This window comes from Meleagris gallopavo, chromosome 16 (genome assembly GCF_905368555.1).
Source record: "Meleagris gallopavo chromosome 16, MGAL_WU_HG_1.1, whole genome shotgun sequence".
NCBI classification, from domain to species: Eukaryota; Metazoa; Chordata; class Aves; order Galliformes; family Phasianidae; genus Meleagris; species Meleagris gallopavo.
The window spans coordinates 5868042-5894288 of NC_139419.1; the positions used below are offsets into that span (position 1 = coordinate 5868042).

At 49.4% G+C, this 26247-nt stretch overlaps 1 protein-coding gene across 2 annotated transcripts in view; it reads left to right on the forward strand.

Moving 5' to 3' along the window:
• Nucleotides 1-19860, forward strand: part of LMF1 (lipase maturation factor 1) — a 162880-nt gene extending 143020 nt beyond the window's left edge. For both annotated transcript variants that reach the window (XM_085237239.1, XM_085237238.1), the window contains 3 exons: nt 1088-1271; nt 8066-8178; nt 17217-19860. In XM_085237239.1, coding sequence (XP_085093365.1) covers nt 1088-1271; nt 8066-8178; nt 17217-17391 — 472 coding nt within the window. In that variant the 3' untranslated portion in view covers nt 17392-19860. The remainder of the gene's footprint in view (nt 1-1087; nt 1272-8065; nt 8179-17216) is intronic.
• Nucleotides 19861-26247: the final 6387 nt, after the last annotated feature.

A 26247-nucleotide genomic window follows, 5' to 3' on the forward strand; every position in this document is an offset into this window, starting at 1 on the left:
GAAGACATCAAGGGAGAAGGTGATGTCTGTGTGTTTCCAGAGTTTTGGTTTTAGGGCTGTAGGAGGAAGGACCGAAGGAGTGAAAAATGAAAGGGTGTCAGGAGCTGCACGGTTTGGATAAGGGAGTTATGCATTTGTGAGGAAAATCAGCTCTTCTGTGTAGATGGAGCATCACTGCCAGGTCATTGGAAACTCAGCAGTCATGTTTTCACATGGGCTTAGCATGGCTGGACAGTTTGCCATCTGCACTGCCCTACACCTTGCTGTGCAGAGAAAGTCAAACCCGGCAGCAGAGGGAATGTGTGTGACCTGTCATAAGGCTGGGTGCTTTTTAACACAGATTCAAAATGTCTACTGTGTTCTGGGGGCATTTTTTTTCCTTTCTGCTTTCCTTGGCTTGATTTGCAGCAGTTCATACAGTACCTCCTTCTCTTGCTGAGGAATAGCTCTGTGAAACCTCTCTTGTGACCAGGAAGGAGCATAGGGACTGGTGGTGGTGTCCCAAGAGCTGGCTGCTGGGCACACTGCAGAAGTGAAGGCTGGGGACACCTGCTAGCACCTGCTAGCAGATACCTCCAGTATCTGAAGGGGGCTGTAAGAAAGAAGGGGACAGACTCTTTAGCAGGGTCTGTTCTGACAGGATGAGGGGAAGTGGTTTAAAAGTAGATGAGGGGAGATTTATACTGGATGTGAGGAAGAAGCTCTGTGCTAAGGGCAGGTGAGGAATTGCACAGGGTGCCCAGAGAGTTGGCGGTGCCCCATCCCTGCACACGCCCACGGTCAGGCTGGACGGGGCTCTGAGCACTGATGTGGGTGTCCCTGCCCACTGCAGGGAGTGGGACCAGATGGCCTTTAGTTGGTCCCTTCCAACTCAAACCATTCTCTGATTCTATGCCAAAGAGAGAAGTTGGCCCATGAAGAGAATGAAAGTCATACAATCACGGGATCATTAGGATTGGAAAAGACCTGTAAAGATCACCAAGTTCAACCCCAAACCATCACCACCACGCCCGCTAAACAGCGTCCCTAAGTGCTACACCTACGCTTGATTTGAGACAGATAACAGACCTGATGTTGTGTTCTGCAGCATCACCAAGGAGAGAACCGAAGTCATCCTTCAGGGAACGTCCAGCCCAGACCCCAACGACCCCGCTGCTCTCTGGCAGGAGTTTGATTTCAAGTGCAAACCTGGGGACCTGTGGCGACGGCCGTGCTTCATCTCACCCTACCATTACCGCCTGGACTGGCTGATGTGGTTTGCGGCCTTCCAGGTACGTGCATCCCCTGGACCAGGGAAAGCAATCCATGTGAATTTACAATGTGCGTGGGGCAGGGGGGTGGATATTTGAAGCCTCAGCTAAGTTAATTATGTTTTTTAAAAAAAAATTGTATTCCTAAAGGATGTCTGCTGCCGTGAGGCTTTTTAATTGTTTCTCAGCAATAACAAGAGTTAAAGAGATGGAGATATTGCCTGTCCCTGACGTGGTGGCACAGTGGGCAACCATTGCTCTCTGTTCTGCATAGGGACGTGGCATCCTCACCTGGCACCCACAGACAGGTAATGGGTCTCCATTAAGGAAGAGAGGGATTATTGTATGTTAATTTGTTAATATCCAATAGCCTTTTCTGCAAAATGTCATGACCAGGAGAATGTAGAGTAGCGTTACAAAGTTGGGGCTCACAGCAGCAGTGTGAGCAGCCCCATCTCTCCCCTTGTTTTCATGTTCCTTCCTGGCGTTCTTCCTCTTGCTCTCCCCCTGCCCCAAACTTCACTGTTTTTTCTTTGTGGTATTTTCATTTAGATGCTTTTTAGATTCCTCAGTGATGACATAACCATCGCTCTTTGGCTATGGTTTTATATTTACCCCGCTAGTTTTTTTGTGTGCTGGAATTTCATTTAATCTGCATTAGGTATGCTTATCCCTCAGCAAGACGACAGCAAAGGTTAAAGCTCTGGCCGGCAGCGTTGCTCAGCACTAAATGACAGTGCAGAAGTTAGAGCTGTTGGTTTAAAGCTTCCTGCTTTTCAAGAGGGCTCCAGCGTGGAATCACAGCATGGTTGGGTTGGAAGGGACCTCACAGCCCACCCAGCCCTCCTCATGCCATGGGCTGGATGCCCCCCACCAGATCAGAATGCCCACAGCCTGAGGAGCCCAAATAAGCACAAGTTACTGACGCTGCAGCATCATGGCGAGTGCTGCTGTGCTGGTGCTGAGAGACATTGCCACACACCAGCCCTGTCTGTCGGCGGGCAGCGGCTGTGCGCTGAGTGACAGTGATAGATGGGCAGCCTGGGGACGAGCAGGAAGAGGAAATAACACAGCCTCATTTGCATCTTTATGATTATTTTTTTAATGCACCAGGAGGTTCCCTGAAGTGCACCTATCAGCCTGGGGGCTGTTGGGGCGTGCACATGCGAAGGCGTCTGTCCGCACCGGCTAATTAGCAGTAATTAGTGCTCGTGCACAGGAGATGTGCTGTCTCCTCTTGCTACAAAGTTGCCACGAGGCCACAGATCCTTTCCATAGCAAGATGTGGGTGTTCACATGGCCTCCCACTGCAACTTGGTAAAGAATTTCCCCCTAATATCTAATCTAAATCTCCCCTCTTTTAGTTTAAAGCCATACCCCCTTGTCCTGTCACTATCTGTCCATGTAAAAAGTCACTCCCCTCCTGTTTATAAGCTCCCTTCAAGTACTGGAAGGCTGTATGAGAGTCTTCAGGCTGAACACCCATGGCTCCCCACCTGTTTCAGTAGGAGAGGTGCCACAGCCTCTGAGCGTCCTCATGCCCTTCTCTAGACCCCTTCCATCAGCTCCACAGTTCTCTGTGCCAGGGGCCACAGGACTGGACGTGGACAGAGCAGAGTGAGGGGACAGTTCTCTCCCTGCCCCACTGCCACCCCTTGCTGATGCAGCCCAGGATTCTGTTGGCTGCCCCTTTTCTCACTGCTCAGATCAAGTCTAGTAAGGCGGTGGGAAGGATGAGGAACCAGAAGCCGAAAGCCCGGCAGAAGTTTGTGCAGTCGAGTGAGTTCCACAAAGCCCATACAGTAGTTTATGGAGTCCATAAAACCAAGTTCCTTCAGCCTCTGGATTAAGTTTAATTTGTTTTTAGAAGTTCTGGATTTTTTCACCCCTCTGTTTGCCGCCGTCGCGGGGTTGGTGCTGGAGGCAGCCACTTAAGGACCTGCCATATCCCGTTCTGACAGGCTGCAGAAAAGTCCAGGGAGTTTGGGGGAAGATATTTACCATCCCTTTGTGCTGCTCCTGACAGGTTCCTCTTTGCACCTCATCACCGCTTGACATACGACGCCGTCCTCCTGCACAGTTCCCACCTTGGCTGTAACTGCAGGATGTGCTGTGAGCCCACTATGGGGGAGCCAGGGAGAACCAATGCTGCCCCGCTCTGAGCTGCAATTAGCAGTTGGCTGCTAATTACCAGAGTGCCTTGATTATAAGTAATGTAACATGGCATTATTTTCCAGGAAGCAATGTTTGTGATGTTAATTTTACTACTTGAATACAGTATGCCATTTATAATTGAGGAAGAGGTCTAAAAGCCCCCAGTGGTGCTGCAGGTCTGGGTCTGAGCAGATAGAAGTGAAAAGCCCCCCTCCTGAGCTGAGCATCCTAATTTGGGAAGGGTGCAGCCAGTTGGCATGGGTACAACAGAAGGACCTATAGAATCCTGGTTCCACAGCAACCATGAGAATAGCTCTGCGTGCTCTGGGAGCAGGAGGAAAGGCAGCAGGGCAGGTTTGGGATGTGGGAAAACCTACCACAAAGTGGAAAGTAACAGTCTGTTTTCTGGGTCCCTGTGGAGAAGGAAGGAAATAATGGGCTAAATGGCAGAATATGATTTAATCTCGGGAAAATTCAGGTTAAGCGGTAGGAAAAAAAGTTTCCAACAGGAAGATAATGCAATGGCAGTATCTGTTCCTGGTTGTTTTAATGCAGAGATCTCGATTTTGCTGGAAAGAGATTGTTCAAGCATTCTGTGCCCTCCAGCTGCTGGCAGCATTCCTGTGATTATCTGACCTACCTACCACTCACGGTGGGTGTTTGTAGGGACCCATCGCCACAACCCCAAATGGAGCTGTGCTGTGCTACTGGTAGAGAAAGCATTGTGGGCAGATCTGCAGCAGCCTGTGGTGGGTTCAGCATCGCTCAGAAGTAGCAACCAGAAAACAAAATACTGCTCATACTTCAGGGGCTTCGAGTTGGTCACTTTTCCTGGTAGCAGGACGCCTCAGGCTTGGCAGCAGCACCTTGTTTGTAGAACAAGACGTGTTCTTCACCATTGGGCAGCAGTGGAAAGCCTTCAGTGCTCTGAATAATGAAAAATCAAAGGATTGTCTTTCTCTCCTTCCCGTGGCATGAAGGGTATTTCTTCTGTTTAGATTGTGTAAGCTCTCCATAGTGGGGTCTGCGTCTGGCCAGTGCAGAAACATGCTTGTGCTGCTCACCAGCTCATAACCAGACAGAAAATAACAACCCCAGCGCCATCTCAGCACTGTTTGTTAAAGCTCAGTGTTCTGTTATACCTTGAAGTGACTCCAAAAGTATCCAGGTGTTGGGACAGTTTGTGCAGAAGGGATGCAGCTAAAATTGGGATCACTTTGTTTCATGTGTTTGTGAAGAAGTGAATTGGGAATTGTGTTACCTCGTGTTAATTGAGCACAGGGCACAGGATGCCAGTGTGCTGTTCAGATTGCACATCATCATGTCCTAAAAGCCCTCTGAACTGGCATGTACAACCACTAAATGACAGCAATTGTGGGGCACCTAGGAGAAAGGTGTGTTTGCCAGATGTGATGGATAAGTTTATGGGTGCAACTCAGCTGACTCCCAAAGAGAGAACAGAAATGTGAGCAGCGGGACAGGGGAGCTGGGAGAGGAGGCTTCACCTTACTGCACGCACTGGGAGAGCTGAGAAAAAGAAACCCTATATGGAGAGAAGGGAGATGAATATTTTAATAAAATACTGTATTCCAATGTCTGTTACCTGGGTCATCCAGCCAGGAGGTACAGGAAAACTCTGCATGGCAGCAACGTGCGGAAGGAGGTGTGTGCAGGGCAGTAAAACCTAAACCTCATGCGCAGTGCACTAGGCACAGCCTTTTACATTTCCTTTCTTTCCCTTCCTAAAAACACAGACCTCGATTCACTTCCATTTTCCATTGCCACATTCAGGTGGTTTGGTCTATGTGCAGAATGTAGGAATTTTATTTTCTTTGTTTAGCTGGGGTCAGTTGTCTTCCTCCAGGGACACTTCCCTGGAGGGGAAAACATCTTAAGGGGTGGCTCTTGGTGGAGTTGGGGAAAGTGCCCACTTAAATGACACAGTGAGAACAGTACTGCAGAGGAATGGTTTGCCTCTTTGGGGAACTCCTAGGAAGAGGGGGTGAGGTGATGGGAAGTGATGGAACCTGGTCTTGGGAGGTGATGGGAAGTAGTGGAACATGGTGTAGCCTTCAACCTTCCTTGGTTGATCCTCTTGGGTAGAAGGATGGCAGCAGGCATTGAGATGGAGTTCTAAGAAAGCAAAGCCTTGTGTTGGTTATGCTGTTCCTTTTGTGGGATATGGTTCATTCCTCTAGCTGATAGCTCAGCTTCTCCAAATAGTGAGTGCTGAGGTCACTCCTAAACATCAGTGTAAGCAGAAATATGAGTGTTGGGTGAAAACATCCCCAGTGGTGGAGTCACTGCTTTGCATCCACAATATGAGTAGGCTGTGGGGCCAGAAATGCCCCTTACAGCAGCATGGAAATGCAAACTCCCCCGCCATCCACCCAATGTGAGAACATGCAGAGCTCCCAACCATGCAAAATCATAATGCAGGGTTCCATTGCCAAGTTTCCAGCTGTTTCCACATGTGCATCTCAGAGTTACCTCCTCCTGTGCGCCTGTGCCAGGACTGAGATTCAATAAAATGCCACGCTAATCCGCAGTCCTTTTCCATTAAATGACCAATTAAACCTGGAGGAAAAGGGTCCTTATTATTATTATTTCAGTTGGGAACGTGTTCCCTGTAGTGCTGTGTGGGTTTTTTTTTGATATATTTTTTGTGATTATTTTATTCTCTTTTATATTATCTCTGCAGAATTTCGTTGCTGCTGCTGCTGCAGTAGTGGTGATTGGGCTTAAAGTCCTATAGAGTTATTAAATACGTCTGTATGCAAATGAATGCATTCAAGGTGAGAATTCTGTGTTTATACAATGGTAAAATGTGAAAACGGTGAAGCTGGAGGATATAAATCATTACGGAGAAGCTGGAGGATAGAAAAGGTTACAGAGAAGTATGGGTGCAGCATTGCTGCATGGTACTGGGGAGGCTGCAGATGGGGACAAGGAACAAATCCAGTCCCAATGATGTGTTCTGCCTAAAGCCTGGTTCAGGGAGCTGCTCTTCTCAATGCCTTTTCGTTGGGTTGATGCTGATGTTGTATGCTGGTCCCGGTGTCAGTGTTCCTGTCCCAACAGCAGCAGGAAAATGCCTGGGGGTGTGCTTTGCCCTTTGCTTTTCCACCTGAAATGGCCAGGGAATCTGTAGGATTTCCACTTAGAAAGATCCAAAATCAAAAGATGGTCCCACCATGCACGCCTTAGTGTCATGTGCATCGCTCCTGGCTTCTTGTATTTAATGTTTATAGTGGTTCAAGCTCTTACTCTCCCGTTTTTGCCAGGTGCCAGGTGAATCCCTGCCATCCTACATATCACAGATAGGTATAGCAGCTCAGCACACGGAGTCTGCTCCCAGTGGAGCCACAGAGAGGAACTGTCACCTCCACAATGCTGCCCTGGATGGAGCCCAAATCACCTGGGCTTTCTTTCCCCCTTCACCACCGTATCACTTTACTGTGTAATGAGTAAAGCAGCACAGACGTGAGCGCAGCCCTGCTGCTCCCAGTGCTCCCAGCATCGCGCCGTATCCAGGCCGTGGTGCCGGGGGAGCGGGGGGAGCCGCGCCGGGTGGAAATTTCTTACCGCAGACCTCGCTGGGGCCAGACATGCTGTAAATTTTACAAGAAAAACACTTTACAAACCAGAAGTCCAACTCTCGTGTGCATGGAGCCGCTAATTAATGGTTTGGAGACCAGGCAAGCCAAGGAACCCATTCCGCCATCACCGAGCCCTGTGGGTTTGCAGCAGGCTCTGAAGAATTGAGGTCCTCTGTGCAGCTCTGGCTTCTCACCCGCAGGTTCCTTGCACATCAGGCAGTACCACTAGGAAACTTTCTACAAAGCTCTAGTCTGAAATATCTGAGGCTTTCCTCTTAGCTTGTGATGAGCACAGGTCAGAAACTCTGTGAGGTAGCACTGCTGCTTGATGGAGCTTCCCACCAGAATTTGGGGCTTTGCATCTCCTTTCTCTCACATTTCCCTTAGCAACGGAAATAACAAACTCTGCCATTATAAAAGATTTGCAGAGTAACTTTGCGTTGATGTTCTGCAGTAGTCACAGTAGTTCTTGCAGGTACAAATGCTGGGTTTAGCTTTCCCACAGTGTCCCCTACTGCTTGCATTAAAAAATCCAGTTAGGTGCACATTAAAAAAGGGAGAAAAAATGAGTATGAGGCACTGAAAGTCACCAGAAGGGGAAATGTTTTTTATGGAGCCTCACCAAAAATCCTTGCAGGGGGTGAGATGCTTTCATTCATGGAGGGAGGTAAATATGGAATCAAAATTGGCAGCTCAATGGGGGCTGCAGCATTCTAGGGCTGACTTATTTGGTTTCAGTGGTAGCAGGAAAAAGGGCATGGCACAGATGTTGGAGGTAGCCTGGGTAGCTGAGAATCCAGGAACAGAGAATTCACTTTCTTCTGTTATTTGTCTGATAACACAACAGGAAAAGCAACTTATTTTAAAGTGATGGATGAGTTCTCAGTGGGTCTCAGCCTTGAGGTTTTGGAGCCTGCACGGTCTGATCGTGCAGCACCAGCAAATCTCTCATTTGCCATTGCATCAACTATACTCCCTGTCCAGTGATCACACAGATGTGTTTAATTGTTTAATTAAAACTCAGAAGTGCCTAACATCTGTATTTCATCCTCTTTCTCACAGACCTATGAGCAGAATGAGTGGATCATCCATCTGGCTGGGAAGCTGCTGGCTCAGGAGGAGGAGGCCCTGTCCTTGATAGCAACAAACCCATTTGCGGACAGGGATCCCCCACGGTAAGTGCTTGGGCCAAGCTTCTTGCTAGAAAGCACCTGGGCTGTGCATTCAGCATAAGTGTTCCAACTGGCAAGAAGGTTGTAGCAAGGTGGGGGTCAGTCTCCCAGTAACCAGCCACAGGATGAGGGGTGACAGCTCAAGTTGTGCCGGAGCATTTCAGGTTGGATATCAGGAGAAATTTCTTCTCCGAAAGAGTAGCTGGGCATTGGAACAGCCTGCCCAAGGAGGTTGTTGAGTCACCATCCCTGTTGGTTGATTGCTCTTTGTATTTGATGCCACGCAGGTGGTATTTAATAGGGCAATTTTAATAACTTGTCTCCCTAGAGATCTGGTGCTCAGTAACATGATGGGGACAAGGGACATGCAGGTGGCCCCTTCCCAGCGCCCAGCACTGCTTCTCTTGGACATGGATCCTACCTACCACGGTGGTTTCCTGCCCCACAGCCTCAGAGTTTTTGCCATGATCTCTTTGCAAGGTCAGATCAAAAATACCATTTCCAGCAGCCTATTGGGATACTTCAAAGATGAAACAGTCCTGCAAAAAGAATTGTTTTTGTTGACACTTGTCTTGGAATTGTTTGCATTTTCAGTGACAAAGCAAACATCAGCAAGTGCAAAGCACAGATGAAAACCCCAAGGTTTTCTACCAAAGGAAATTTTATACAAAAGTGTCTATTTTGTTGATGAAGTTATTTTTAGCTGAAAAAATATTTTAAGGGAATTTTGGATCAACTCAAGTCATATAAAGCTCTTGCTAATGTTTTCCATTTGAGGCTCTCATGATGCATTACAAACAGGGATTAAGGTTCCCAGCACCATGTGAAGTGAGCTTCCTTTTGAAGCAGAGCTGTGCTTTTCAGCTTTAACACAGTGTGTCCCCCAAATCTTCTATGGGGAGACTGCTTTTCTAGCTTAGACATTAAGAATTTCTTTCCACCTTTTACCAAAGTGCTTTCTTTTGGATATGGCATTCAGTATATGTTGAGATTGTATATATGTATGTATACAGAAGAGACCACAAGATACACAACTTGAGACACCAGTGAGTGTCCCAACACTGTATTTGAGTATTTCTTATAACCACGTTTCTGAGGATCCCCAAGCAGCCAGAATGGTCTCATGCAGCACAAGTGCCCCACCAGAGCAATACTGCAGGCTGATGGTGACACTCTTCCTCCAAAGACAGGAGCTGAGACTGCTGTAAGATCAGTTATTTGGGATTTTGTATGGATTCCCTTTTCAGAGCCTGTTTTCTCAGTGCAGCCCTCCCTGCATGCCGGCATTCCCCAAGTCTGGGTGTGTAGTCCAGGTTTGCTGTAGGGTTGTGCCATGGCTCCTTGGGCTGCATGGGCAGCAGGTTATGCACACGCATAATTACACCCTGGCTGCAGCCCAGGAGATTTCTTGGGGAGCCTGTGTTAACTACTGTTCCAGAAGATGTGCTGGGAGACACCAGCATGTCCCTTAGCATGGATGGGTACAACTTTAATATCGTTTATGGAGGATTTTAGCTCTGCTTGGCTGGGAGAGGGCTGCACTGGGACCTGCAGGACTCCTTTGGGGAGCATTTGGGGGATCATGGTGGGGTACAAAGTGCTGGAGGAGCTGTTGGAGGCCTGTATGGTGCTGGCCCTGTGTCAGAGCCCCCAGTTGGAGCTGGGCATCCATCAGTGCCAGCAGCCAGATGTGGGTACCAGCTGGTGGCAGCTGGCAGTGAGCAGGGCTCGGCGGCGACAGAAGCTCTCCGTAATCCCAGAGCTGTTTAATGCCCAGTGCCAGCAGTGCTGCTCCTGTTCCTCACCACGGCTGGAACTACGAATATAACAGCAGCTCCGAAATGAGATGTGCATCACGTCTTTCAGGGCTTTGTCACAAAGGGCTGCACCTTGTTTGTATGTTTTGGCATCGGTGGTGTTAAAAAACGTATAAAGAACTTATAAATTTTTAGTGTGTTCTGTGACAGGTGAGGAAATTGTATTTTCAGGAATTTAAAATGAAAATATAGCAAATCTTTATCTTTGTTAGCATTTATAGGATAGTGACTGCCGAGTTTTCAAGGGGCACAGGCAGGTCAGTGATGGCAGAGCAGTGTGTTGCTGTGTACTGCACACAGTGCTCTATATCTCAGCAAACAGGGTTTTGATTCATGCAGTACCTTGCTCTAACCAATGCTCAGACTCTGTTTTCACTCCTTAGCAGCTAGTTTATAGTAGGAAAAGATCAGGATCCAGTGCTGGTTTTATGTGTCAGCTGCCTTTGCTCTGGCATTACTTTTGCTTTAAAAGCTTTTCATGGGCCTAGTGTATTTTTGTGTGGCTTAAAATAAAAATAACAATTTACAAATGCTGCTTTTGGCCCAGCCTGGAGTCCAGCGCACCACTTAACCCTGTTTGCTGCTCACGTTTCTGGTTTGAGTGGGCCAACCCCAATACCTGCACTGGCATCCCTGCATTGTACCCAGGTATGAGGACATGAGTTGGTCACTGGTTGTTCTTTATGCTTCTTCCATTACTGTTTGCTGCTGCTAGCACTTCCTCTGCACGTGGAAACTGATCATTTGCACTTTTTTTTTTTTGCTTTTTTTTTTTTTGCTTTTTTTTGCCTTTTTTTTGCTTTTTTTTTTTTTCTTTTGTCGTTTTTATGCCCCATCCCAATTCTGCTGAGTTTACACTTCTGGCATTCATGGCTGGCGCACTCCAGCAGCTCTGGCAGCCACTTCTGCTCCCGCATTCGTTCTGCTCAGGCAGGCTCCCTCCCTGCCTTGCTGGGTCTTTCTTCCTGCATTTCAGAAATGCCATTTCCTCGCTGGATTTTAGGCTCACTGAAGCAGGGTCCCTCCTGCACCCCTATCCACGCAGAGAGCCCTGGCCATAATGGGTAACAGTGTTGTGTGAGAACAGTTGGAGAGCAGGACGGACTCTTTAGCAGGGTCTGTTATGGTAGGACAAGGGGAAACGGTCTCAAAATAAAAGAGGGGAGATTTAGACTGGCTATAAGGAAGAAGTTATTTATGCCACAGGTGGTGTGGAGTGGCACAAGGTGCCCAAAGAGGTAGCAGTGCCCCATCCCTGCACACAGCTACAGTCAGGCTGGACGGGGCTCTGAGCACTGATGGAGCTGTGGGTGTCCCTGCTCAGTGAGGGAGTGGGACCAGGCAGCATTCAGAGCTGCTTTTCACTCAAACCATTCTGTGATTTTATAAGCAAGGCATCCAGTGTGTGACCCTTAGGAACCTTTCTAGCCCAAGACATTCGATTATTTTTTAATTTCAACTCCTTTGCAACATTGAGTTGAGCACTGAATATGCAGATCCTCGGTGCCTTTTTGGTGGTGTAATTTCATTCAAGTTGCAAGCAACAGCCTTAAATCTGAGCCATAATGGTAACGCTTGAGAAGAAGAGAGAATTCCAGAGCTCTTGGGCTATGGAAGGGTCCAAAGCTGCCCTGGGTGGTGTGGGGCTGTCACTGCAAACCTTCATGCTGCTCATGCCCATCTCCAGCCATCGCCGCTCCACTCCCTTCAGTAGCTGCTGCTTTCCTCCCAGTCCCCTCTCCACTCTAAGGGGAATTTTGAGACTTAATTATTTTCATTCCCTGCTAGACTAAATAATTAGGGGAAGGGACTGTTTTCCATAAGAACATTACGCTCCATACTCCGCGGAGTTTATTCTGTTAATGGAAACTCTACACCTTAAATAGCCAAGGGACTTTCAAAATGAGTTAATGCCTTCGAAATGAAATTTCTGAGACCAAAGTTTGTAGGTTTCTTTACAACTCTAGAAATTATAGTATTTTTTCAAGTGTGATAAACTTAAAATGAGAAACAGGTGACTGATTAAAAATGAGGGCATTGTTGAGCGCCCGGCCTAGCTGAGTGTGAAGCTTTACTTCAAGCAAAGTGATGTTTGTGGAATGTAGATTTACAAAATATTATTGTGCAGCGGATAGTTCATAAAACACCCGCCGTCATAAATCTGAATGGTGGGGCTTTGGCTGAGAAATTAATAAGTGTTTAACGCACCGTCATGGAAACAGCCTGCAACAACGAGAGAAAACAAAAACGAGGCTTTGCCTACAGGGGGAGAAAAAAAATATCGATTTTATTTTTGACCTGAAGTGTTCAGTGTCTCTGATATTAAATCATGTTCACTTAAGGACTTTTATTCCAATTATAGTCACACTCTGTTGGAAGAGCCCCAGCGTGCAGCCGAAGCCCTGGATTTGTCGCAGCAGTGTTATTTATGGTGGCAGTGCTTCCAATTTGATGCTACCTGACTGGGAAGGGCTGTGCCCTAAAATATCTATTTACAGTCCTGATGAGCACAGAAGAGAATCAGAAATCTACGCAAACCAGTAGCTGCTCCCTTGGGTGCAGGAAAAGAGACTTCCCCTGGGGAGAGGATGGCGTGGGAGGAGGAAGGCTCTGGGCTCAGCCCTGGGGTGGTCAAGTTGGTTTTAGGAACACTATGGAAGTTGTGGTGCTTTTTTAGGGTAAAAGACCAAAAAGTGTTTTTTTTTTAAATAGGACAAACAAACAGAAGTCCATCCCAACAGGGCAACAGTCATCCTGTAACTAATGAGTGTGGTGCAGAAGGAAAGCAGGAAACAGAGGATTAAGGGAAAGTATGTGTCGTAGGTGTCTTCTGCAGGGAAAAGATGTTTTTTGTATGTTTCCCACTGAAAAGCCATTTGCCAGCGATGAGACCTGTCCTGGGAAGTGATGCAGTTCTCAGGGGTGAAAGAGTCCCAACATGTTCTTTTGGCTGTCTGGCTGGGTTTTATTGCAGCTCCCTATACACGGGGACGATGTTAACAGAGCCACATCCATGGTGGGGACTGGTCTGCTCCATCCCTGCGCCTGCAGAGACTGTGTGCTGGCTCTGCCCATGCCCAGGGGAATCCAGGCAGTGCCTAAGCCTGGTAAGTACCCATTCCTTTCTCACCAGGTTTGCTTTGCTGTCTAAGAATCATAGAACAGAGTCATAGAAACATTAAGGTTGGGAGAGACCTGTGAGATCAAGTCCAACCAATAACTCGTTCCCACTGTGCCCACCAAAGTGTGTCTCTGTCACATCATGTTCTAATTTGTCAGATGGAGGCAAAACAAGACATTTTGCCCTCTCCCAAGAGTTTTGAGGATGAGATGCTCCAGCTTAAGGGCCAGACCTTTCAGGAACCTCGGAGAAAGAGAAGTCAGCGACATGGAAAAACAACCCATAAAACTGCCCTTACGCTGCGAGCGGTTCGTGGGCTGAGTTGAATTTATGATCGCTGCTGCTCACGGGGCTAGAACAAGCAGGAGAGCCAGTGATGGAGGCTCTGCTGCTTTAATGAATTTGTACTTTCCACTGCCACTTGCTCACTGATTTACAGTGAAGTGGGGAACCTCGAGATAAAAAAAAACCCAACACATCGAAAGGACGCCTCGTGTTTTGGTTTCTTTCTTCCCTCTCCCACCCCAGCTTGCCCTGTCAGGCCATTAATTCTAACAGAAAACACCGGCTCTGGTTTTTTCCCTCGAACCCCTCAGCTGTTGCAGGGAGACAGCTGCACCCTCTGGAACTAATTACAGCTGTCTGGGAGATTTAGCCCTCCCTCACAACAACTCCAATATTGCTGCTAATTTTTAACACGTACAGTTGGAAGATGTCATAATAGGCTGATATATGATCGAATCTTAAAAGTGCTACAGCGCAGCTGCTACCAGGCATCTGCTGGGATGAATATATTGATTTAAAAAATAATGCAAAGTATTTTTAGCCTCTCTGCCCTTCCCAGGGCTGAAGCCCTGCCTGGTGCGGGCAGCGATGGAGGGCACGTGCTCACTCAGGAGGCAATGGCACAGGGACACGTGGCTGCTTCACTTCTGCAGTGGAGCTGGCAATGGGATGCTCTTTTCCCTTGTCTTGCATCCCACTGTTGTTGTCATAGCAGAGTGGGTTTTCTGTCTCCTGGAGGAGGAGTGTCTGGTTTGCTTTATTCTAACCGTGTCACGCCTCTCATGGGATGATATTGCTCTGGTGTCTCCTCTTGGACCTCACCTGGGCTCTGCTGGATGCCTCCTCCGTGTAGCTGCAGCCACTGCTTCCCAGCAGGTCAGAGAGAGATCCAGTTGTGTTCACTTGGTAAATCCTGGGAAAGTGCTTGCAGCGAGGAATGGCCTCCCTGACCTTCCTGACTGCCTCTGAAACATGAGCACTGCTCATCCCTCTGGTATGAGCAGAGGGCATCAGTCTCCTTTTAACAAAGATAAAATCGAGCAGCTTCCTCATAAACTTTTTGAAGATGTTTCCCTGGAGCAGCAAGGCTCTGCATGCTGGCACTGTCCTACACTCAAAGGAGCCTCAGGGACCTTTGGATTCCTTCCACTACCCCAAAGGTCTTTGCATGAGCCCCAAAGTTGTAAAAAATAAATAAATAAATAAAAAGCAAAAAACCCACATTTTTTGTAAGGCAACTGCAGCCCATAGCAGTTCCTCATTCTGTGTGCATGGGTTGCAGCTGTGCAGATCACCAGGTGACGTTTGCAAACTGTGAGCTCTAGCTTGGTGGGTCCATGGTGTTCTTGCTCCCTGCATTAGGGAGGAGGGAGCATAGAGACTGCAAACTGAGACTTTGGAAATGAAGCACCCAGGTAGCTTATAAATAGTGGGGTAGCTTGTAAACTCTATGAGCCCTGAAACAAGGGGCTCCAGTGAGTATTAAATGCTGCAGTTTTTACATCAGTGAGCCTCAGGAGTCAAGACTGATGATGGTTACAAGCTTTCTGTGTTTCTCCCCTAGCCCCAGGAAGGTACAGGGAGGACGGGCAGTGGATGCTCTGCCTTGATGTCCTGGTGTTTTGTGCTCAGAGGTATTTCTGCTGCAGTTTCTCAGCTTTCACAGGCTGTGAGCAGCTCAGGATTTGCTGTGCATCCTGATGGAGGTGGGATATGGTGGGACAAATGGGCTGTTTGGGTCTGGGGGCTCACGGGGACCTCTCAGGTTTGTTTGGACTCTGAACAGAAGGGCTGGAAACACGCTCAGATAGAAAGGCAAACTTTCTGCCACAAAAATGCAGCTTCAGTTGTGTGTGGTTGCTTTAATGCTCACACGGTTCTAGTTTTACATGCCGATCCCTTTGATAGCAAACATTTTAATAGACAGAGAACATATGGGAAAAATCATACCAAATCAGATGATAGATATTGCTTAATTTGGGCAGGCAAGCCCAGTTAGGAGGGGCAAGGAGATTTTCATTCCAGAAGGGTTCTGGGTGGACCTTGGTGTAGGGGAAGGTACTTTAGGGTCCAAGCAGTACTGGGGCGTCTGAGCTCTGCCCAGGGCACTCAGACAAAGCCCCCAGTCTTCCACATTCTGCATCCCCAGCAAGAAAAAGGGAACATAGTTGCCTCTATTTGGTGCTATTTGCCAGGTTTCTGAGAGGAGCTGTCTGAGTGTTTTGCTTCCTGGAATGATGATAGCTCAGGATTAGAGCAGCTGCTTTTGCCCCTCTCTAGGCAGCCAGTGATGGTAGAATGAAGGTTTGGGGATGGTAGATGTGTTTTGTGAATTCAAGCAAGCAACCAAACACCACAGCTGTTAAACCTCCTATCTGTCTCAGACAGGAGCCTGCAGGCTAACTGAACCTGCATAAACCTTCCTGCTCCAACTATTAACAGGAAATTTTGTGCTCCTGAAAAGCAAACACTGTGGGAGTAACACTTCAGCCTCCATTTGACTTTTAGCAGCCTCAGAAAAAAGGTGTAAAAACAGCCATAGCAGTAACAGGGTGGACAGCTGCAGGATCCCTGAACCAGGGGTGCCACCACCTTCACCACCGTCATCCCTTTTCACCAGCCCCTATCAGTTGTTAGGTGAGGGCTGTCTCTGTGCAGCTCCAAATGCGCTGCTCTGGGCTACTTTGGGTCACTCCTTTTTGCCTGCAGGAGGGTGAAACTTGGGGGTATTTGCTCTGCTTTTGGCACAGCCAGGGGACGATCCATCAGCAGCAAGTGGAGAACAGCTGCATGCTAATGTGTTTTGTTAGCAGAATCATTTCTGTATTGCTCATCTGTGTGCCAATCAAGGCTTAAATTGAGATGTCAAGATGTGATTACGGCAGACCTCTTAATTGGTCTGTAGTTTTGTCAGCCGTCTGCAATCTCTCCTGTTTCCCATGTGAGTGTGTTACACAGGTGAGTGCTAATGGCCAATGTACAGGAGTCATCCCTAATTATTTTAGCAGTAGGAGCTGACTTTATGGCGTCCCGAGGTGCAGCCCGGGAGCGAGCAGCTGCGTGAGTGCAGTGCCCTGCTCAGTAGCAGGGTTTGTATTTTAGTAGTGAAGCAAAGCAGGTTTAAATGAGCACTGACACGACTTTGACATTTTTATACTGTGGGTTATTTTATGAACTTATCCAGTGAATGCGGCGATGCACTCTGCAAACAGGGACCCCGATGCTGAAGGACTGGGGTGTTACTCCTTCCCTTGTCAGCATGCCCTACATCAAGCGGGACACAGCTCCTGCACCAGGCGGCATGGTTAGCCTCCAAACGTGTTTCGCGAGGCTGATGAATGCTTCTTTCTGCACTACCTTAAAATCTCCTTTTCTGTCAACTCCCAGGGCGGCCAGAAAACAGATGCGCTCAGAGCCCTGCTAATAAGCGGTGGAGCAAAGGGAGCAGCCGTTCGCTGGGGCAGAGGGACATGGGGGAGTGTGTGTACCCACAGGTGTCCCAGCAGAAATACCTCATAGGTGCTTTCGGGAAAGAAGAAGAAACTGTATTGGTGTTTTATTATTATTTTTCTTTCAACTTGGTCATAGAGAGGGGTGTGGAGCATAGTGTGATGCTGGATTATGCACACGGTGATGGTGTGTGAAGGCTTTTCTTTCCCATGCATCATCCCCAAGTAGCATTCCAGAGAGCCAGCGGGATCCAGCACTGGCATCACTGATGGTGGTGGCCGGGAAGTTACATAAATGCGGATCCAATCCATCACCCACAGCGCCTGTGCCCAGCCCCTCCTACCACCCTCTGCTTTGTTTCCCTGCAGGTGGATCCGAGGGGAACATTACAAGTACAAATTCAGCCGGCCTGGAGGAGCGCATGCTGCAGAAGGCAAATGGTGGATTCGGAAGAGGATCGGCCCCTACTTCCCCCCTGTCAACCTCCAGGGCCTGAGGAAGTTTTATGAAGACAGAAATTGGCCGTACCCGGTGCGGGACTGATGGAGGGAAGTGAGACAGGTCCAGAGTGACCAGCTGGGAGAGCCGTCAACTCCCTTATAAATCACACTTCTTCCCTATCTCTGTATTTTTTTTACATATCCTTGTTTACACATATTTTACAGGAGGTTTCCAGACAACCTATCCACCTGCTGCTGTGGTCTGGTTTTTCTCATCTTTCTCTTCCTTTCTGTTTGTCTTTCTCCTCGTGGCCTTGCCTGATGATTGATTTCTTTTGTCAGGCTGCTCCATTAGAAAATCATCAGCTCTAGAGTCAGGAAAAAGATGAACAAATACTAAGTCAAGTTAATAGTCCAATTTGACACATTTCAGATTTGCAACAAGCATTTGTGAAGTGGATTTTAATACTTCTGCTGATGCTGGAATTTCACTTTATTGCCAGACAGACCCAAAATGGACAAAAATTATCAAATGTATGTTAGGGGGAAAGGTTAGGTAAAAGTAAAGCCTCCCTCCCCTTTCTCAGTGCTGTCTACTTTACAAAAAGCTCTCAGGGCCACACTCAAGACTCATACAGATGTAAATCTGTGCATTTTAAGACACTTCTTGCACTGATGGGGATTTCAGTGTGAATGTAGACAGTAAAGCAGCTAGAGGAGCAGTTCCCTTTACAGTGCACCTCGCTTAGAGGAAGCACTGGGCTAGCACAGGGCACTTCACCATCGCATCCTCCCTCATCCTACCCTGTCCCCATCCCTGTCCCATCCTAATCCATGTTCATTCTCATCCCATCTGAAAATATCCTATCCCTTTCCCATCCCATTTCAAACCATCCAGTCACAGTTTCCACACGTGCTGTTGGCACAGAGCTCACACCAGCCTCAGGCAATTCACTGAGCCATTAAAGCTGCTTTCTTCCAGATATTCCTGTCCTTGGGAAGGTCCTGCTCAGCACCCCCTGATCACAAGGCAGCAATCTGCAACTGGAGCCACAGATTCTGCAGCCCAGAGGGAACCGTCCTGGGCTGGGAGAATCCTGTGTGGGACAGATGGGGCGATCCTGCATTCCCCATTCTTTGTTCCTGAGCGTGCCCTCCTCCTGCTTTGTGTTTAATGTCACCCCCAATGGTTTGACCATGTGGGTGCAACTCGGTGAGCCCACACCAGGGACGTGGGGGGAAGATGGGAAGGAGCAGAGCGCAAACAGCTGGAAGCGACGGGTTGTGGCAATAATTGCTTTCTTGTTAGCACGTTTTGCTGCAGACACTTCTTCTCAAAGGGAAAAAAAAAGTTCAAAGTGACGTGCGCAACGCATAAAATCTCTAGCCTCGGGATTGCCTGCAGAAAAACCACAGGTCTGCTGAGAAACCCAAAATAGCTCCATGCTGTGTGGGCTCCGTGAGTCAGCGGCTCTGCCCCGGGACAAGCACAGCCCTGTGCAGCCCGCAGCGCCCGGCCGGGCCCAGGCTGGCTGTGAGACAGGGCCTGCTTTTAGGAGGCGGCTGGAGTCGCTGAGTCTGCCGCCAGCACCGCCGCGCTCAAACGGGTTTTGTTTGAGTAGGTCCCGGCCTGGCAGCACGGTCGCGCTGGGCTGCTTTTCCTGTTTGCTTAGCTCGGGGCTTCATAACGGGCCCTTTCTCTCCTTCTGGGCGCTGACGGAGCTCGGGGCCTGGCTCTGTTGTGCTCGGGGAGCAGCCTGTGGCCTGCATGGCCTGTGTGCCTGGAGCTGCACAGCCTGTGCCTTTGGGTCGAGGTTGTGGCAGGACACAAAGAGGCTTTCAGCCACCCGGCTCGGGTCAGCACAAGCCACGGGCGAGGGGATGAGCGTGGCTCTGAAATAGATCGGTGCTCATATGGCCAACATGAAGGCCGTGTGGGGACTGATGGCGGCTTTGTCCCTGCGTTGTCCCATGAGCTCATTTGATCCAGACCAGTCTGTCCCCTCCCTACACAAGAAACTCAGCATTGTGGCCAAGTGCAGTTTGGAAGGAAAAACATCAGAAAAGAAACCTGCAGGCAAGCCTGACCCACATGCCAGGACAGGGCAGGGGGGTGGCTGCACAGGTTGTGGCCACAGGCTCACTGCATCACACACGCATTTCTACCCACTGTTGGACCACGTGTACTGAACGGGCACTACCCAGCTCATAGATCTGAAAAAGGTCTGAAGAAAGCAGCACAGGAAACCTCACTCATCTTTACTTTTTACCTAACAGTGTTAAAAATTGAAGCAGTGTCTTGTGGTGTGCCCAGACATGCCTTGCTGAGCCCCAGAACCAACAGTGACTGAAATGGCGAGGCTGTGAGGACAGCTCATGCTGTAGGGACACCGCATGCTCCCACCTCCCTGTGTCGCCAAGGGGAGCACAACACTGCAGCAGGTCCCACCCCACCCAGCAGTCCCTTGCAGCTGGCACTGGTCAGGGTTATGACTGGAGGTGCACAGCCCATTGCTCAGTGCTTGGAGCCACGTATAGTGCTTTCTAAACAGTAAATAATGTTTATGACTCAGTTGTGTTTTCCTAAATATTTGCCTGATTTCACTTCAAACCTGATTTTCCTCTGCAAACAATAGGGAGAACATTTTGTTTGGATTACTGTGCAGAAAGACAGGTGAGTGCTGAGATGCCATGTATCACTCTCAGCATCACCCCCACCCTCCCGTACAGCAACAGGGCTGAGGGCAGTGATGCGCACTGCATTTGCTGAGGTCAGGGTGATGGAGGATGTTTCGCATCCCTCAGTGCCTGCTGTAGCTAATGGCCATCCAGAAAGCACTGAGCTTTTTGCCTGGGGACTGCCAGCACAGCAGAGCTTCCTGTGTAGCATCCCTGAGCCCTGTGCAAGCACAGGAGCTGCCTGCACTACCTCCCTGCCAGGTGTTATTTGAAGCATTTCACCTTTTGTTTTCCTAGCTCTCACATGGCTTAAATTGAGCACTGGGGCTGGATGCTTAGGGAATGGCTGGAGCCCATCCTATCTTGGGGGCCTCAGGCAGCCCATGGCCACTGTGTTCGTGGCAGTATTTTGGGGAGGTGAGGGCACCTGGAGCCCACAATGGCTACACTGGCATCAAGCCTGATCTATGCCTATCAGGCCATTGGAGATCCCTTGACATGCCTGCAGCCATCGGCGCTCCCTCCTCATTCATTCCACCCAAAGCCTCCTTTTTTCTAAAAGCCCCTTACTGCCCCAGCCCTGCTTGCTGCTTCCCCTCCACACTGGCCCTAATGCAAACAAGCTGCATGAGCAGGGTCGGTCCGTCCCGGTGAGTGACGGTGTGAGGCGCAGGGACGCAGCAGCTCTGCACTGCAGCCGCTCGCCGGCAGCACGCGGGGTGCCCCCCGCCCCGCTTTAATTAATTTCTTTTGGTTTCCAACCTCTGGGTCAGGGATAATGGAACCCAGACCGTCATTTACATTCCTGTTTGCTGTGTATTGTGCTGTTTAAAGGTTTTTTCTTTTTTTTTCTTTTTTTTTTAAATCTAAAATTCTCGCTCCACGCCGCAGCGCTGGCTGGAAGATAATATACATTCAAAGGCAGCGAGGAAGGTGCATGCAGGGGATTAAATTGGAAACGTTTCCCTTGGACAAAACTTTTTAAAAGAAAAGAAACAATTATTTTGAGGGGGTTAGGAAATCGGAACCACATTGTGTTATCTGTTGACTGGAAGTTTTCTTGGAGAGGTTTTTTCTTTCCTTGAGCTATGTGCTGGACGTAAAGCTTTGTGGCATTCCCACATCAGCACACTGTAAATCCATCTTGAGAGACAATTTTCAGCCTTCTGCCGCCAGGTCCTTTGGGTGCTGCTGGGGATGGGCAGGGGACCACAACCTCATGGCCCGAGGATTAGGATCTGGACAATAAAATGCGGCAACTCCCAGCTGCCCCCACAGCTCTGTTGGCTTTGCTGTGCTCTTCTGGCCCGTTCCCTGATTTGGAGTTACATCTAATCCCATTCCTCCCTCCTGTTCCTTCTTGAGATCCCAACAGAGCCGCTGGTGCAGCTGCTCCGTGCCTGTCCCATCCTGGCATTCTGGGGCTCCTGCTGCCCCAGTGGATAAATCATTCCCTGTGTAATTTGGGAAAACCCAGCAGTGGGGCTTTCAGCATGAGCTGAAGGTATCCAAGGGAGGGGGATGTGGGAGGATGGATCAGGCTGTTTGGGGTCCCCAAAGGAAAGGAGCTCTTTGGTTGTGTTATAGCCATATGAAGCTTTGGCTCAGGCTCTGTTGAATATAAAGCTGCAAGAGCTCTCACATCATTAGAGATCCCCTCCTGTCTCCAGGCCCTCCAGGAGAGCTGTCTTCTGGAGGTGAGATGGAAACCTGTGCCGTGTGTTAACACGCAGCGCTCGCCCTCCCGCAGGAATTTCAGACAGCTGGAAAATCTTTAATGATGGATTTATAGTTTGAAGTTCTGTCTCCAAACATAAGGGTTGCTTTGGAGGACAGCTGAGCTCTCTGCCGGGATTAGCAGCACAAGGTAACGCTGAGCACCAGCACTTTGTGCAGGGGAGCCCCGTGCTACCTGCACTGACAGCTCCATGCTCCAAACAGAGCTCATGTTCCTCCATCATGTATAACTTGTGGTTATTTGTTTTAAAGCAGCCAAGCTACAGTCTATGAAATCCCACAGAAAATCTGTCTATCGGCACACCTCCCCTGCTCCAATCTGCCTTTAGAAGCTGGCTTTACTTTAGCACATATTAAAGGAAAGAGCTTTTTTCCTTCCCAGTAGATTAAGTTTGGCTAAACAATTCAGTGTGAACTGCTGGGCATGAGGCAGAAACCTGTAGGCTAAATTACCCAGCTGCTATAAGTTTAGAGCAGCATGGGATGAATTTCAGGATCGTATATTAGTTTTCATTTAATCTGATTATTCTGGGTCTGGAGTTCCTGGAGGGTCTTCAGGTTATTGTCAGTCAAAAGAATCTTTAAAAGCTTCCATTTGCACTAAACTTTTCCCATTAGAAATCTATTTTCATTATGGATCGATTTTTATTTTAATGAAAAAATTATTTCTCCACCTCCCCACCCTCCTTACTTTTCCAGACGAGATTAAAAATGAAGCAGGGAGTTTCCTTGTGCCTTCTGTCAGTCAGGGGCCGGAAGGATTGTGAGGACTTGCCACTCAAATGCCACAATTTTAGGGAAAAAGCAATGTGGTGGCTTCTAGAAATAACCCCCAAACCCACACTGTTTGTGCAGGATCTCGTATGGATTGTGCCAGCCTGAATCCTCGGGACTCCTTGTGCCCTCATGCTGCTCTGCTTGGCAATCCCATCACGGAGACATGTAGGGACCGTGAGGGGACACCCAGCTGTCTCCATGTCCCATTGCCTCACATGTCACTGCCAAAAACGCTCCGCAGGGTCAGGTTTTTGCAGGAGGGCAATGGGGAGGAGGGAGCTGGCTGCAGAGCCGCATATTCTCCTCAACACTGGGGTTTCTGCCCCTCCTGGTGCCCTGTCCTTCCAGGGGCACCTGACACGGGGCAGCCCTGGACGTGCGGCATCAGTGCTGCCGGAGCCGGGCTGTGTTCCAGCAGTGCCTCAGTTTCCCTTTATACCTGATGGCAGACCCTGCACTCTCCACAGCAATACTGCAGACAGGCATCTGGTTTTGAAGGGGGGATTTCGGGGCTGTTCCCTTAGCAGCAAAGCACTCAACCAGCGACTTCCAGCTCCCCCATCCTCTGCAGCCTCCAGTTTCCTCCCCGCAGAGCAGCCGTCAGGACGTGTGCTCATGCCCACAGTGGATGTGCAGCAGCTGTGGGATGCAGTGCTGCCCCACACACCGCTCCCCCCATTTCCTCTGCAGTAGCTGCTCTGGATAAGCTTGCATGTCGCTGAGCTTTTCCGCGTGTGTTAACTATTGCTGAGACAATTACGTTAAAATCACACCACCTGCAAGCGGTTAGTTAGAATAATAAATAAGTGATAGATTATCAAATAAAGCGTTCGCTTCGGATGAGGTCATCCCAGCACCATGTCGTGAGTCTCGGCGGGTTTGCAGCCTGCTTTCCTGCCGCCAATCGACCAAATCGCTCTTGTATCAGTCAATAAAAGCGTTGTAGAGATTAAAGAATCAATTAGGCATTAGCCGAAGGGGCAAAAGCATAACCCAAACATGCTGATAAAATCCAGTAGGTGATTATGGGAATGGTTCCTATTTCATTTTACTTTAGAAGGAAATAATTGCTCGTTACCAAGCACGGAGCAGCCAGGCCGGGTGCTTTTCCAGCTTTATGGGGAAGCAGGAGGAAGCCCTGGTGCTGGGCTGACAGATGCAGAGGCACGCCACGCTTTAGGGCTGAGTGTGCATGTTTTGCTGCTTGCTTTGAGGAGAGCCATTTTAGCCCTGAAAGGGGACAGTGGAGCTGAGTCTGTCATTGGTGCATCCTGGGGAGCTCAGTGCCACAGCCAGGCATTGCCCACTTGAGGCAGAGGGCCCAGGCACATATTTGCAGATGGATTTCAGGAGCCCAAGCATGAGGGCTGCTGCCAGCAGCTGCACCCTGCAATGCACAGGAGCAAATAGATCTGTATGCAGTGTGTCTGGCCGATATCTGCTCTTCGTACATGCACAAACTTTGATTAACCGAGCAAAATCCAGTCAGCTGAAAAAGCATTTAAGGATGTATATGCTTAACTCCTTCCCAGTACTTCGGTGGCAATACATCTGGGCGGGTGGCTCGCGGTGGGAATTGGGTCGGCCATGGCTGGTGGCCATTCTGAAGTCATGGGAAGGGGCTGTGTGGGAATGTGAGGTCCCCACGCTGCAGCTTTTGACCCAGTTTTGCTTCCAATAGGGGATGTTCAGGTTGGATAAGAGGAACAACTTCTTTGAAAGAGCAGTCAGGCACTGGCACTGCTGCCCAGGGAGGTGGTGGGGTCACCGTCCCTGGAGGTGCTCAAGGACCATGGAGATGTGGCATTTGGGGGCAAGTTCAGTGGGCATGGTGGGATAGGTTGGGGTTGGGCTTGAGGATCCCAGTCTTTTCCAGCCTGAATGGTTCTGTGATTCTATGAAAGATGCTAACAATTATTATAGTGCTGAAATACTGAAGGAGGTATATAGGCTTTGGAAACAAAAGGCAAATCAGTAAGTGTTCTCATCTCTTAGAATAAAGTCACTGTAAAAGGCTGAGGTGGTTTTGCAAAGCACTGAATTCTGAGGTAGCACAATGAGTATAAATGACTTCAGCCTGAGATGATTTTGCAAGGTGCAGCCCATCACACCCTTGGCTCTGTTGCAGCCATCCAGTGCTGCCCGGGTGCAGGTTTTCTGCCCTGGATGCACAGTGCAGGAGCTCCTGGCTTGGACAGGAGGGCTGAATGCTGCCAGGCTGCAGGTGGGGGCAGCTTAGTGTCTCCCTCCTCATGGAAAGCTGGGAGTTGCTCCCAGTTTAGCTTAGTAATGGGGCAAGTTCTGAGGTTTACCATTCAAGCAGGTTTTTCTCCAAAAAAGTATCTTGTTGGGAGGGCATTGTCTGCAGCATTTCCAGCACAGACCTGCTTATAGGCAATGCAAGTTTGCTTCTTGACTTGGAACCAGAGGTTGAGAACCAGCACCAAAAAAAGCCAGAACTGAAGCCAGAGGATGAGAAGCTGTCACTTTCTGTAAGTAGCATCTCCCCTTCTCCATGAAGCTCTTTGGGCACAACCATGCCGTGCGTGCAGCCCTCACCACACCGACCCACTCCTGGAGACCCCCCAGCATCCCTCCCTGCCCGTTCCCCTGCTCTCATTCATTGCGTGTTCTGTCCCTTTGTGGCATGGCATGGCAGCCCCAGCGTGCAGCTGTGCTGTCGGCACGGAGCGGCCATCTGCAGCGCCCGCCCTGGAAAGCAGCCCCGCAGCTGCGCTCGCCTGGTACCGGCGGTACCCGGACGAGGTCATTCATCACCGGGTGAGGAAGCTTGGCAGGGAAGAGGAGGACGGCAACCACAGGAGGGAAATTTTAAAGCGCTATGTGGACTGTGGTTATTGTATCTGCTGCCTGAGCTTGTTTCCCTTTGCTGCTATAGATGGGTGACAAAGCTCCCCACTGGGGCAGGAAGTGTTCTCGTGTGTTGATGGGATAGAGCAGCCCCATCGAGGACTCCATTGAGGCCAGGGGTCAGCACTGCTCCAGGCAGTGGGATGTGTATCCCTTCCTCGTGCAGAGCGAGAAGTGTGGAAATGGGGAATGAAGGGCCAGTCCCAAAGGCTGCACTGGGATGAGGTCGAGATGGGGTAGGGTGCCATAGTGTGCAGGCACTGTGTCCCTTTCTCAGCGCCTTGCCCCACCTCTGCTATAGCAAACTCCAGGAGAGAGGAAAATGTGCATGCTGAGCCCTGCAGGCACACAGTGCCCCAGCCCACCTGGCTCTGGGCCGGAAGTGCTGCAAGGCACTGAGCCCTGTGACCCTCTGATTCCCACCGTGGGCATCCATTAGCTGCACAGGAGAGAAGGCATGGCAGTGAGCGCAGTGCTGCGCTGGAGCTCATGTCCCCAGCCCGCTCATCCTCCCTGCTCCATGTGCCTGAGGGAGCCGGCAGCCACCCGCTGCAATGTCCACTGCAAGCACTGGTGTTGCTTCTGCAGTTTTGGTCCCCAGCTCATTGGAGAAGTGTGAGAATTGGGAGTTGCATGAGAGGTGTGAGCCCAAAACAGAGCCCGCCGTGCTGCGGTGGACACGGGGTGGCACCACTGGACCCTGCAGTGGATATCAGATGGGATGGGACACGGTCTCTCCCCAGCAGGAGGAGGTGAGTGCATGGGGACAGGGCACAGAGAGCAGCCAAGCCCTGCTCCGACACAGCGGGCTGTCTCCGTGGGATGCCCTGCCTTTCCTGTTTACTTGTTATTTTGGAAATAGAACAATAAATAATTTATCGCCAATCGGTTGGCA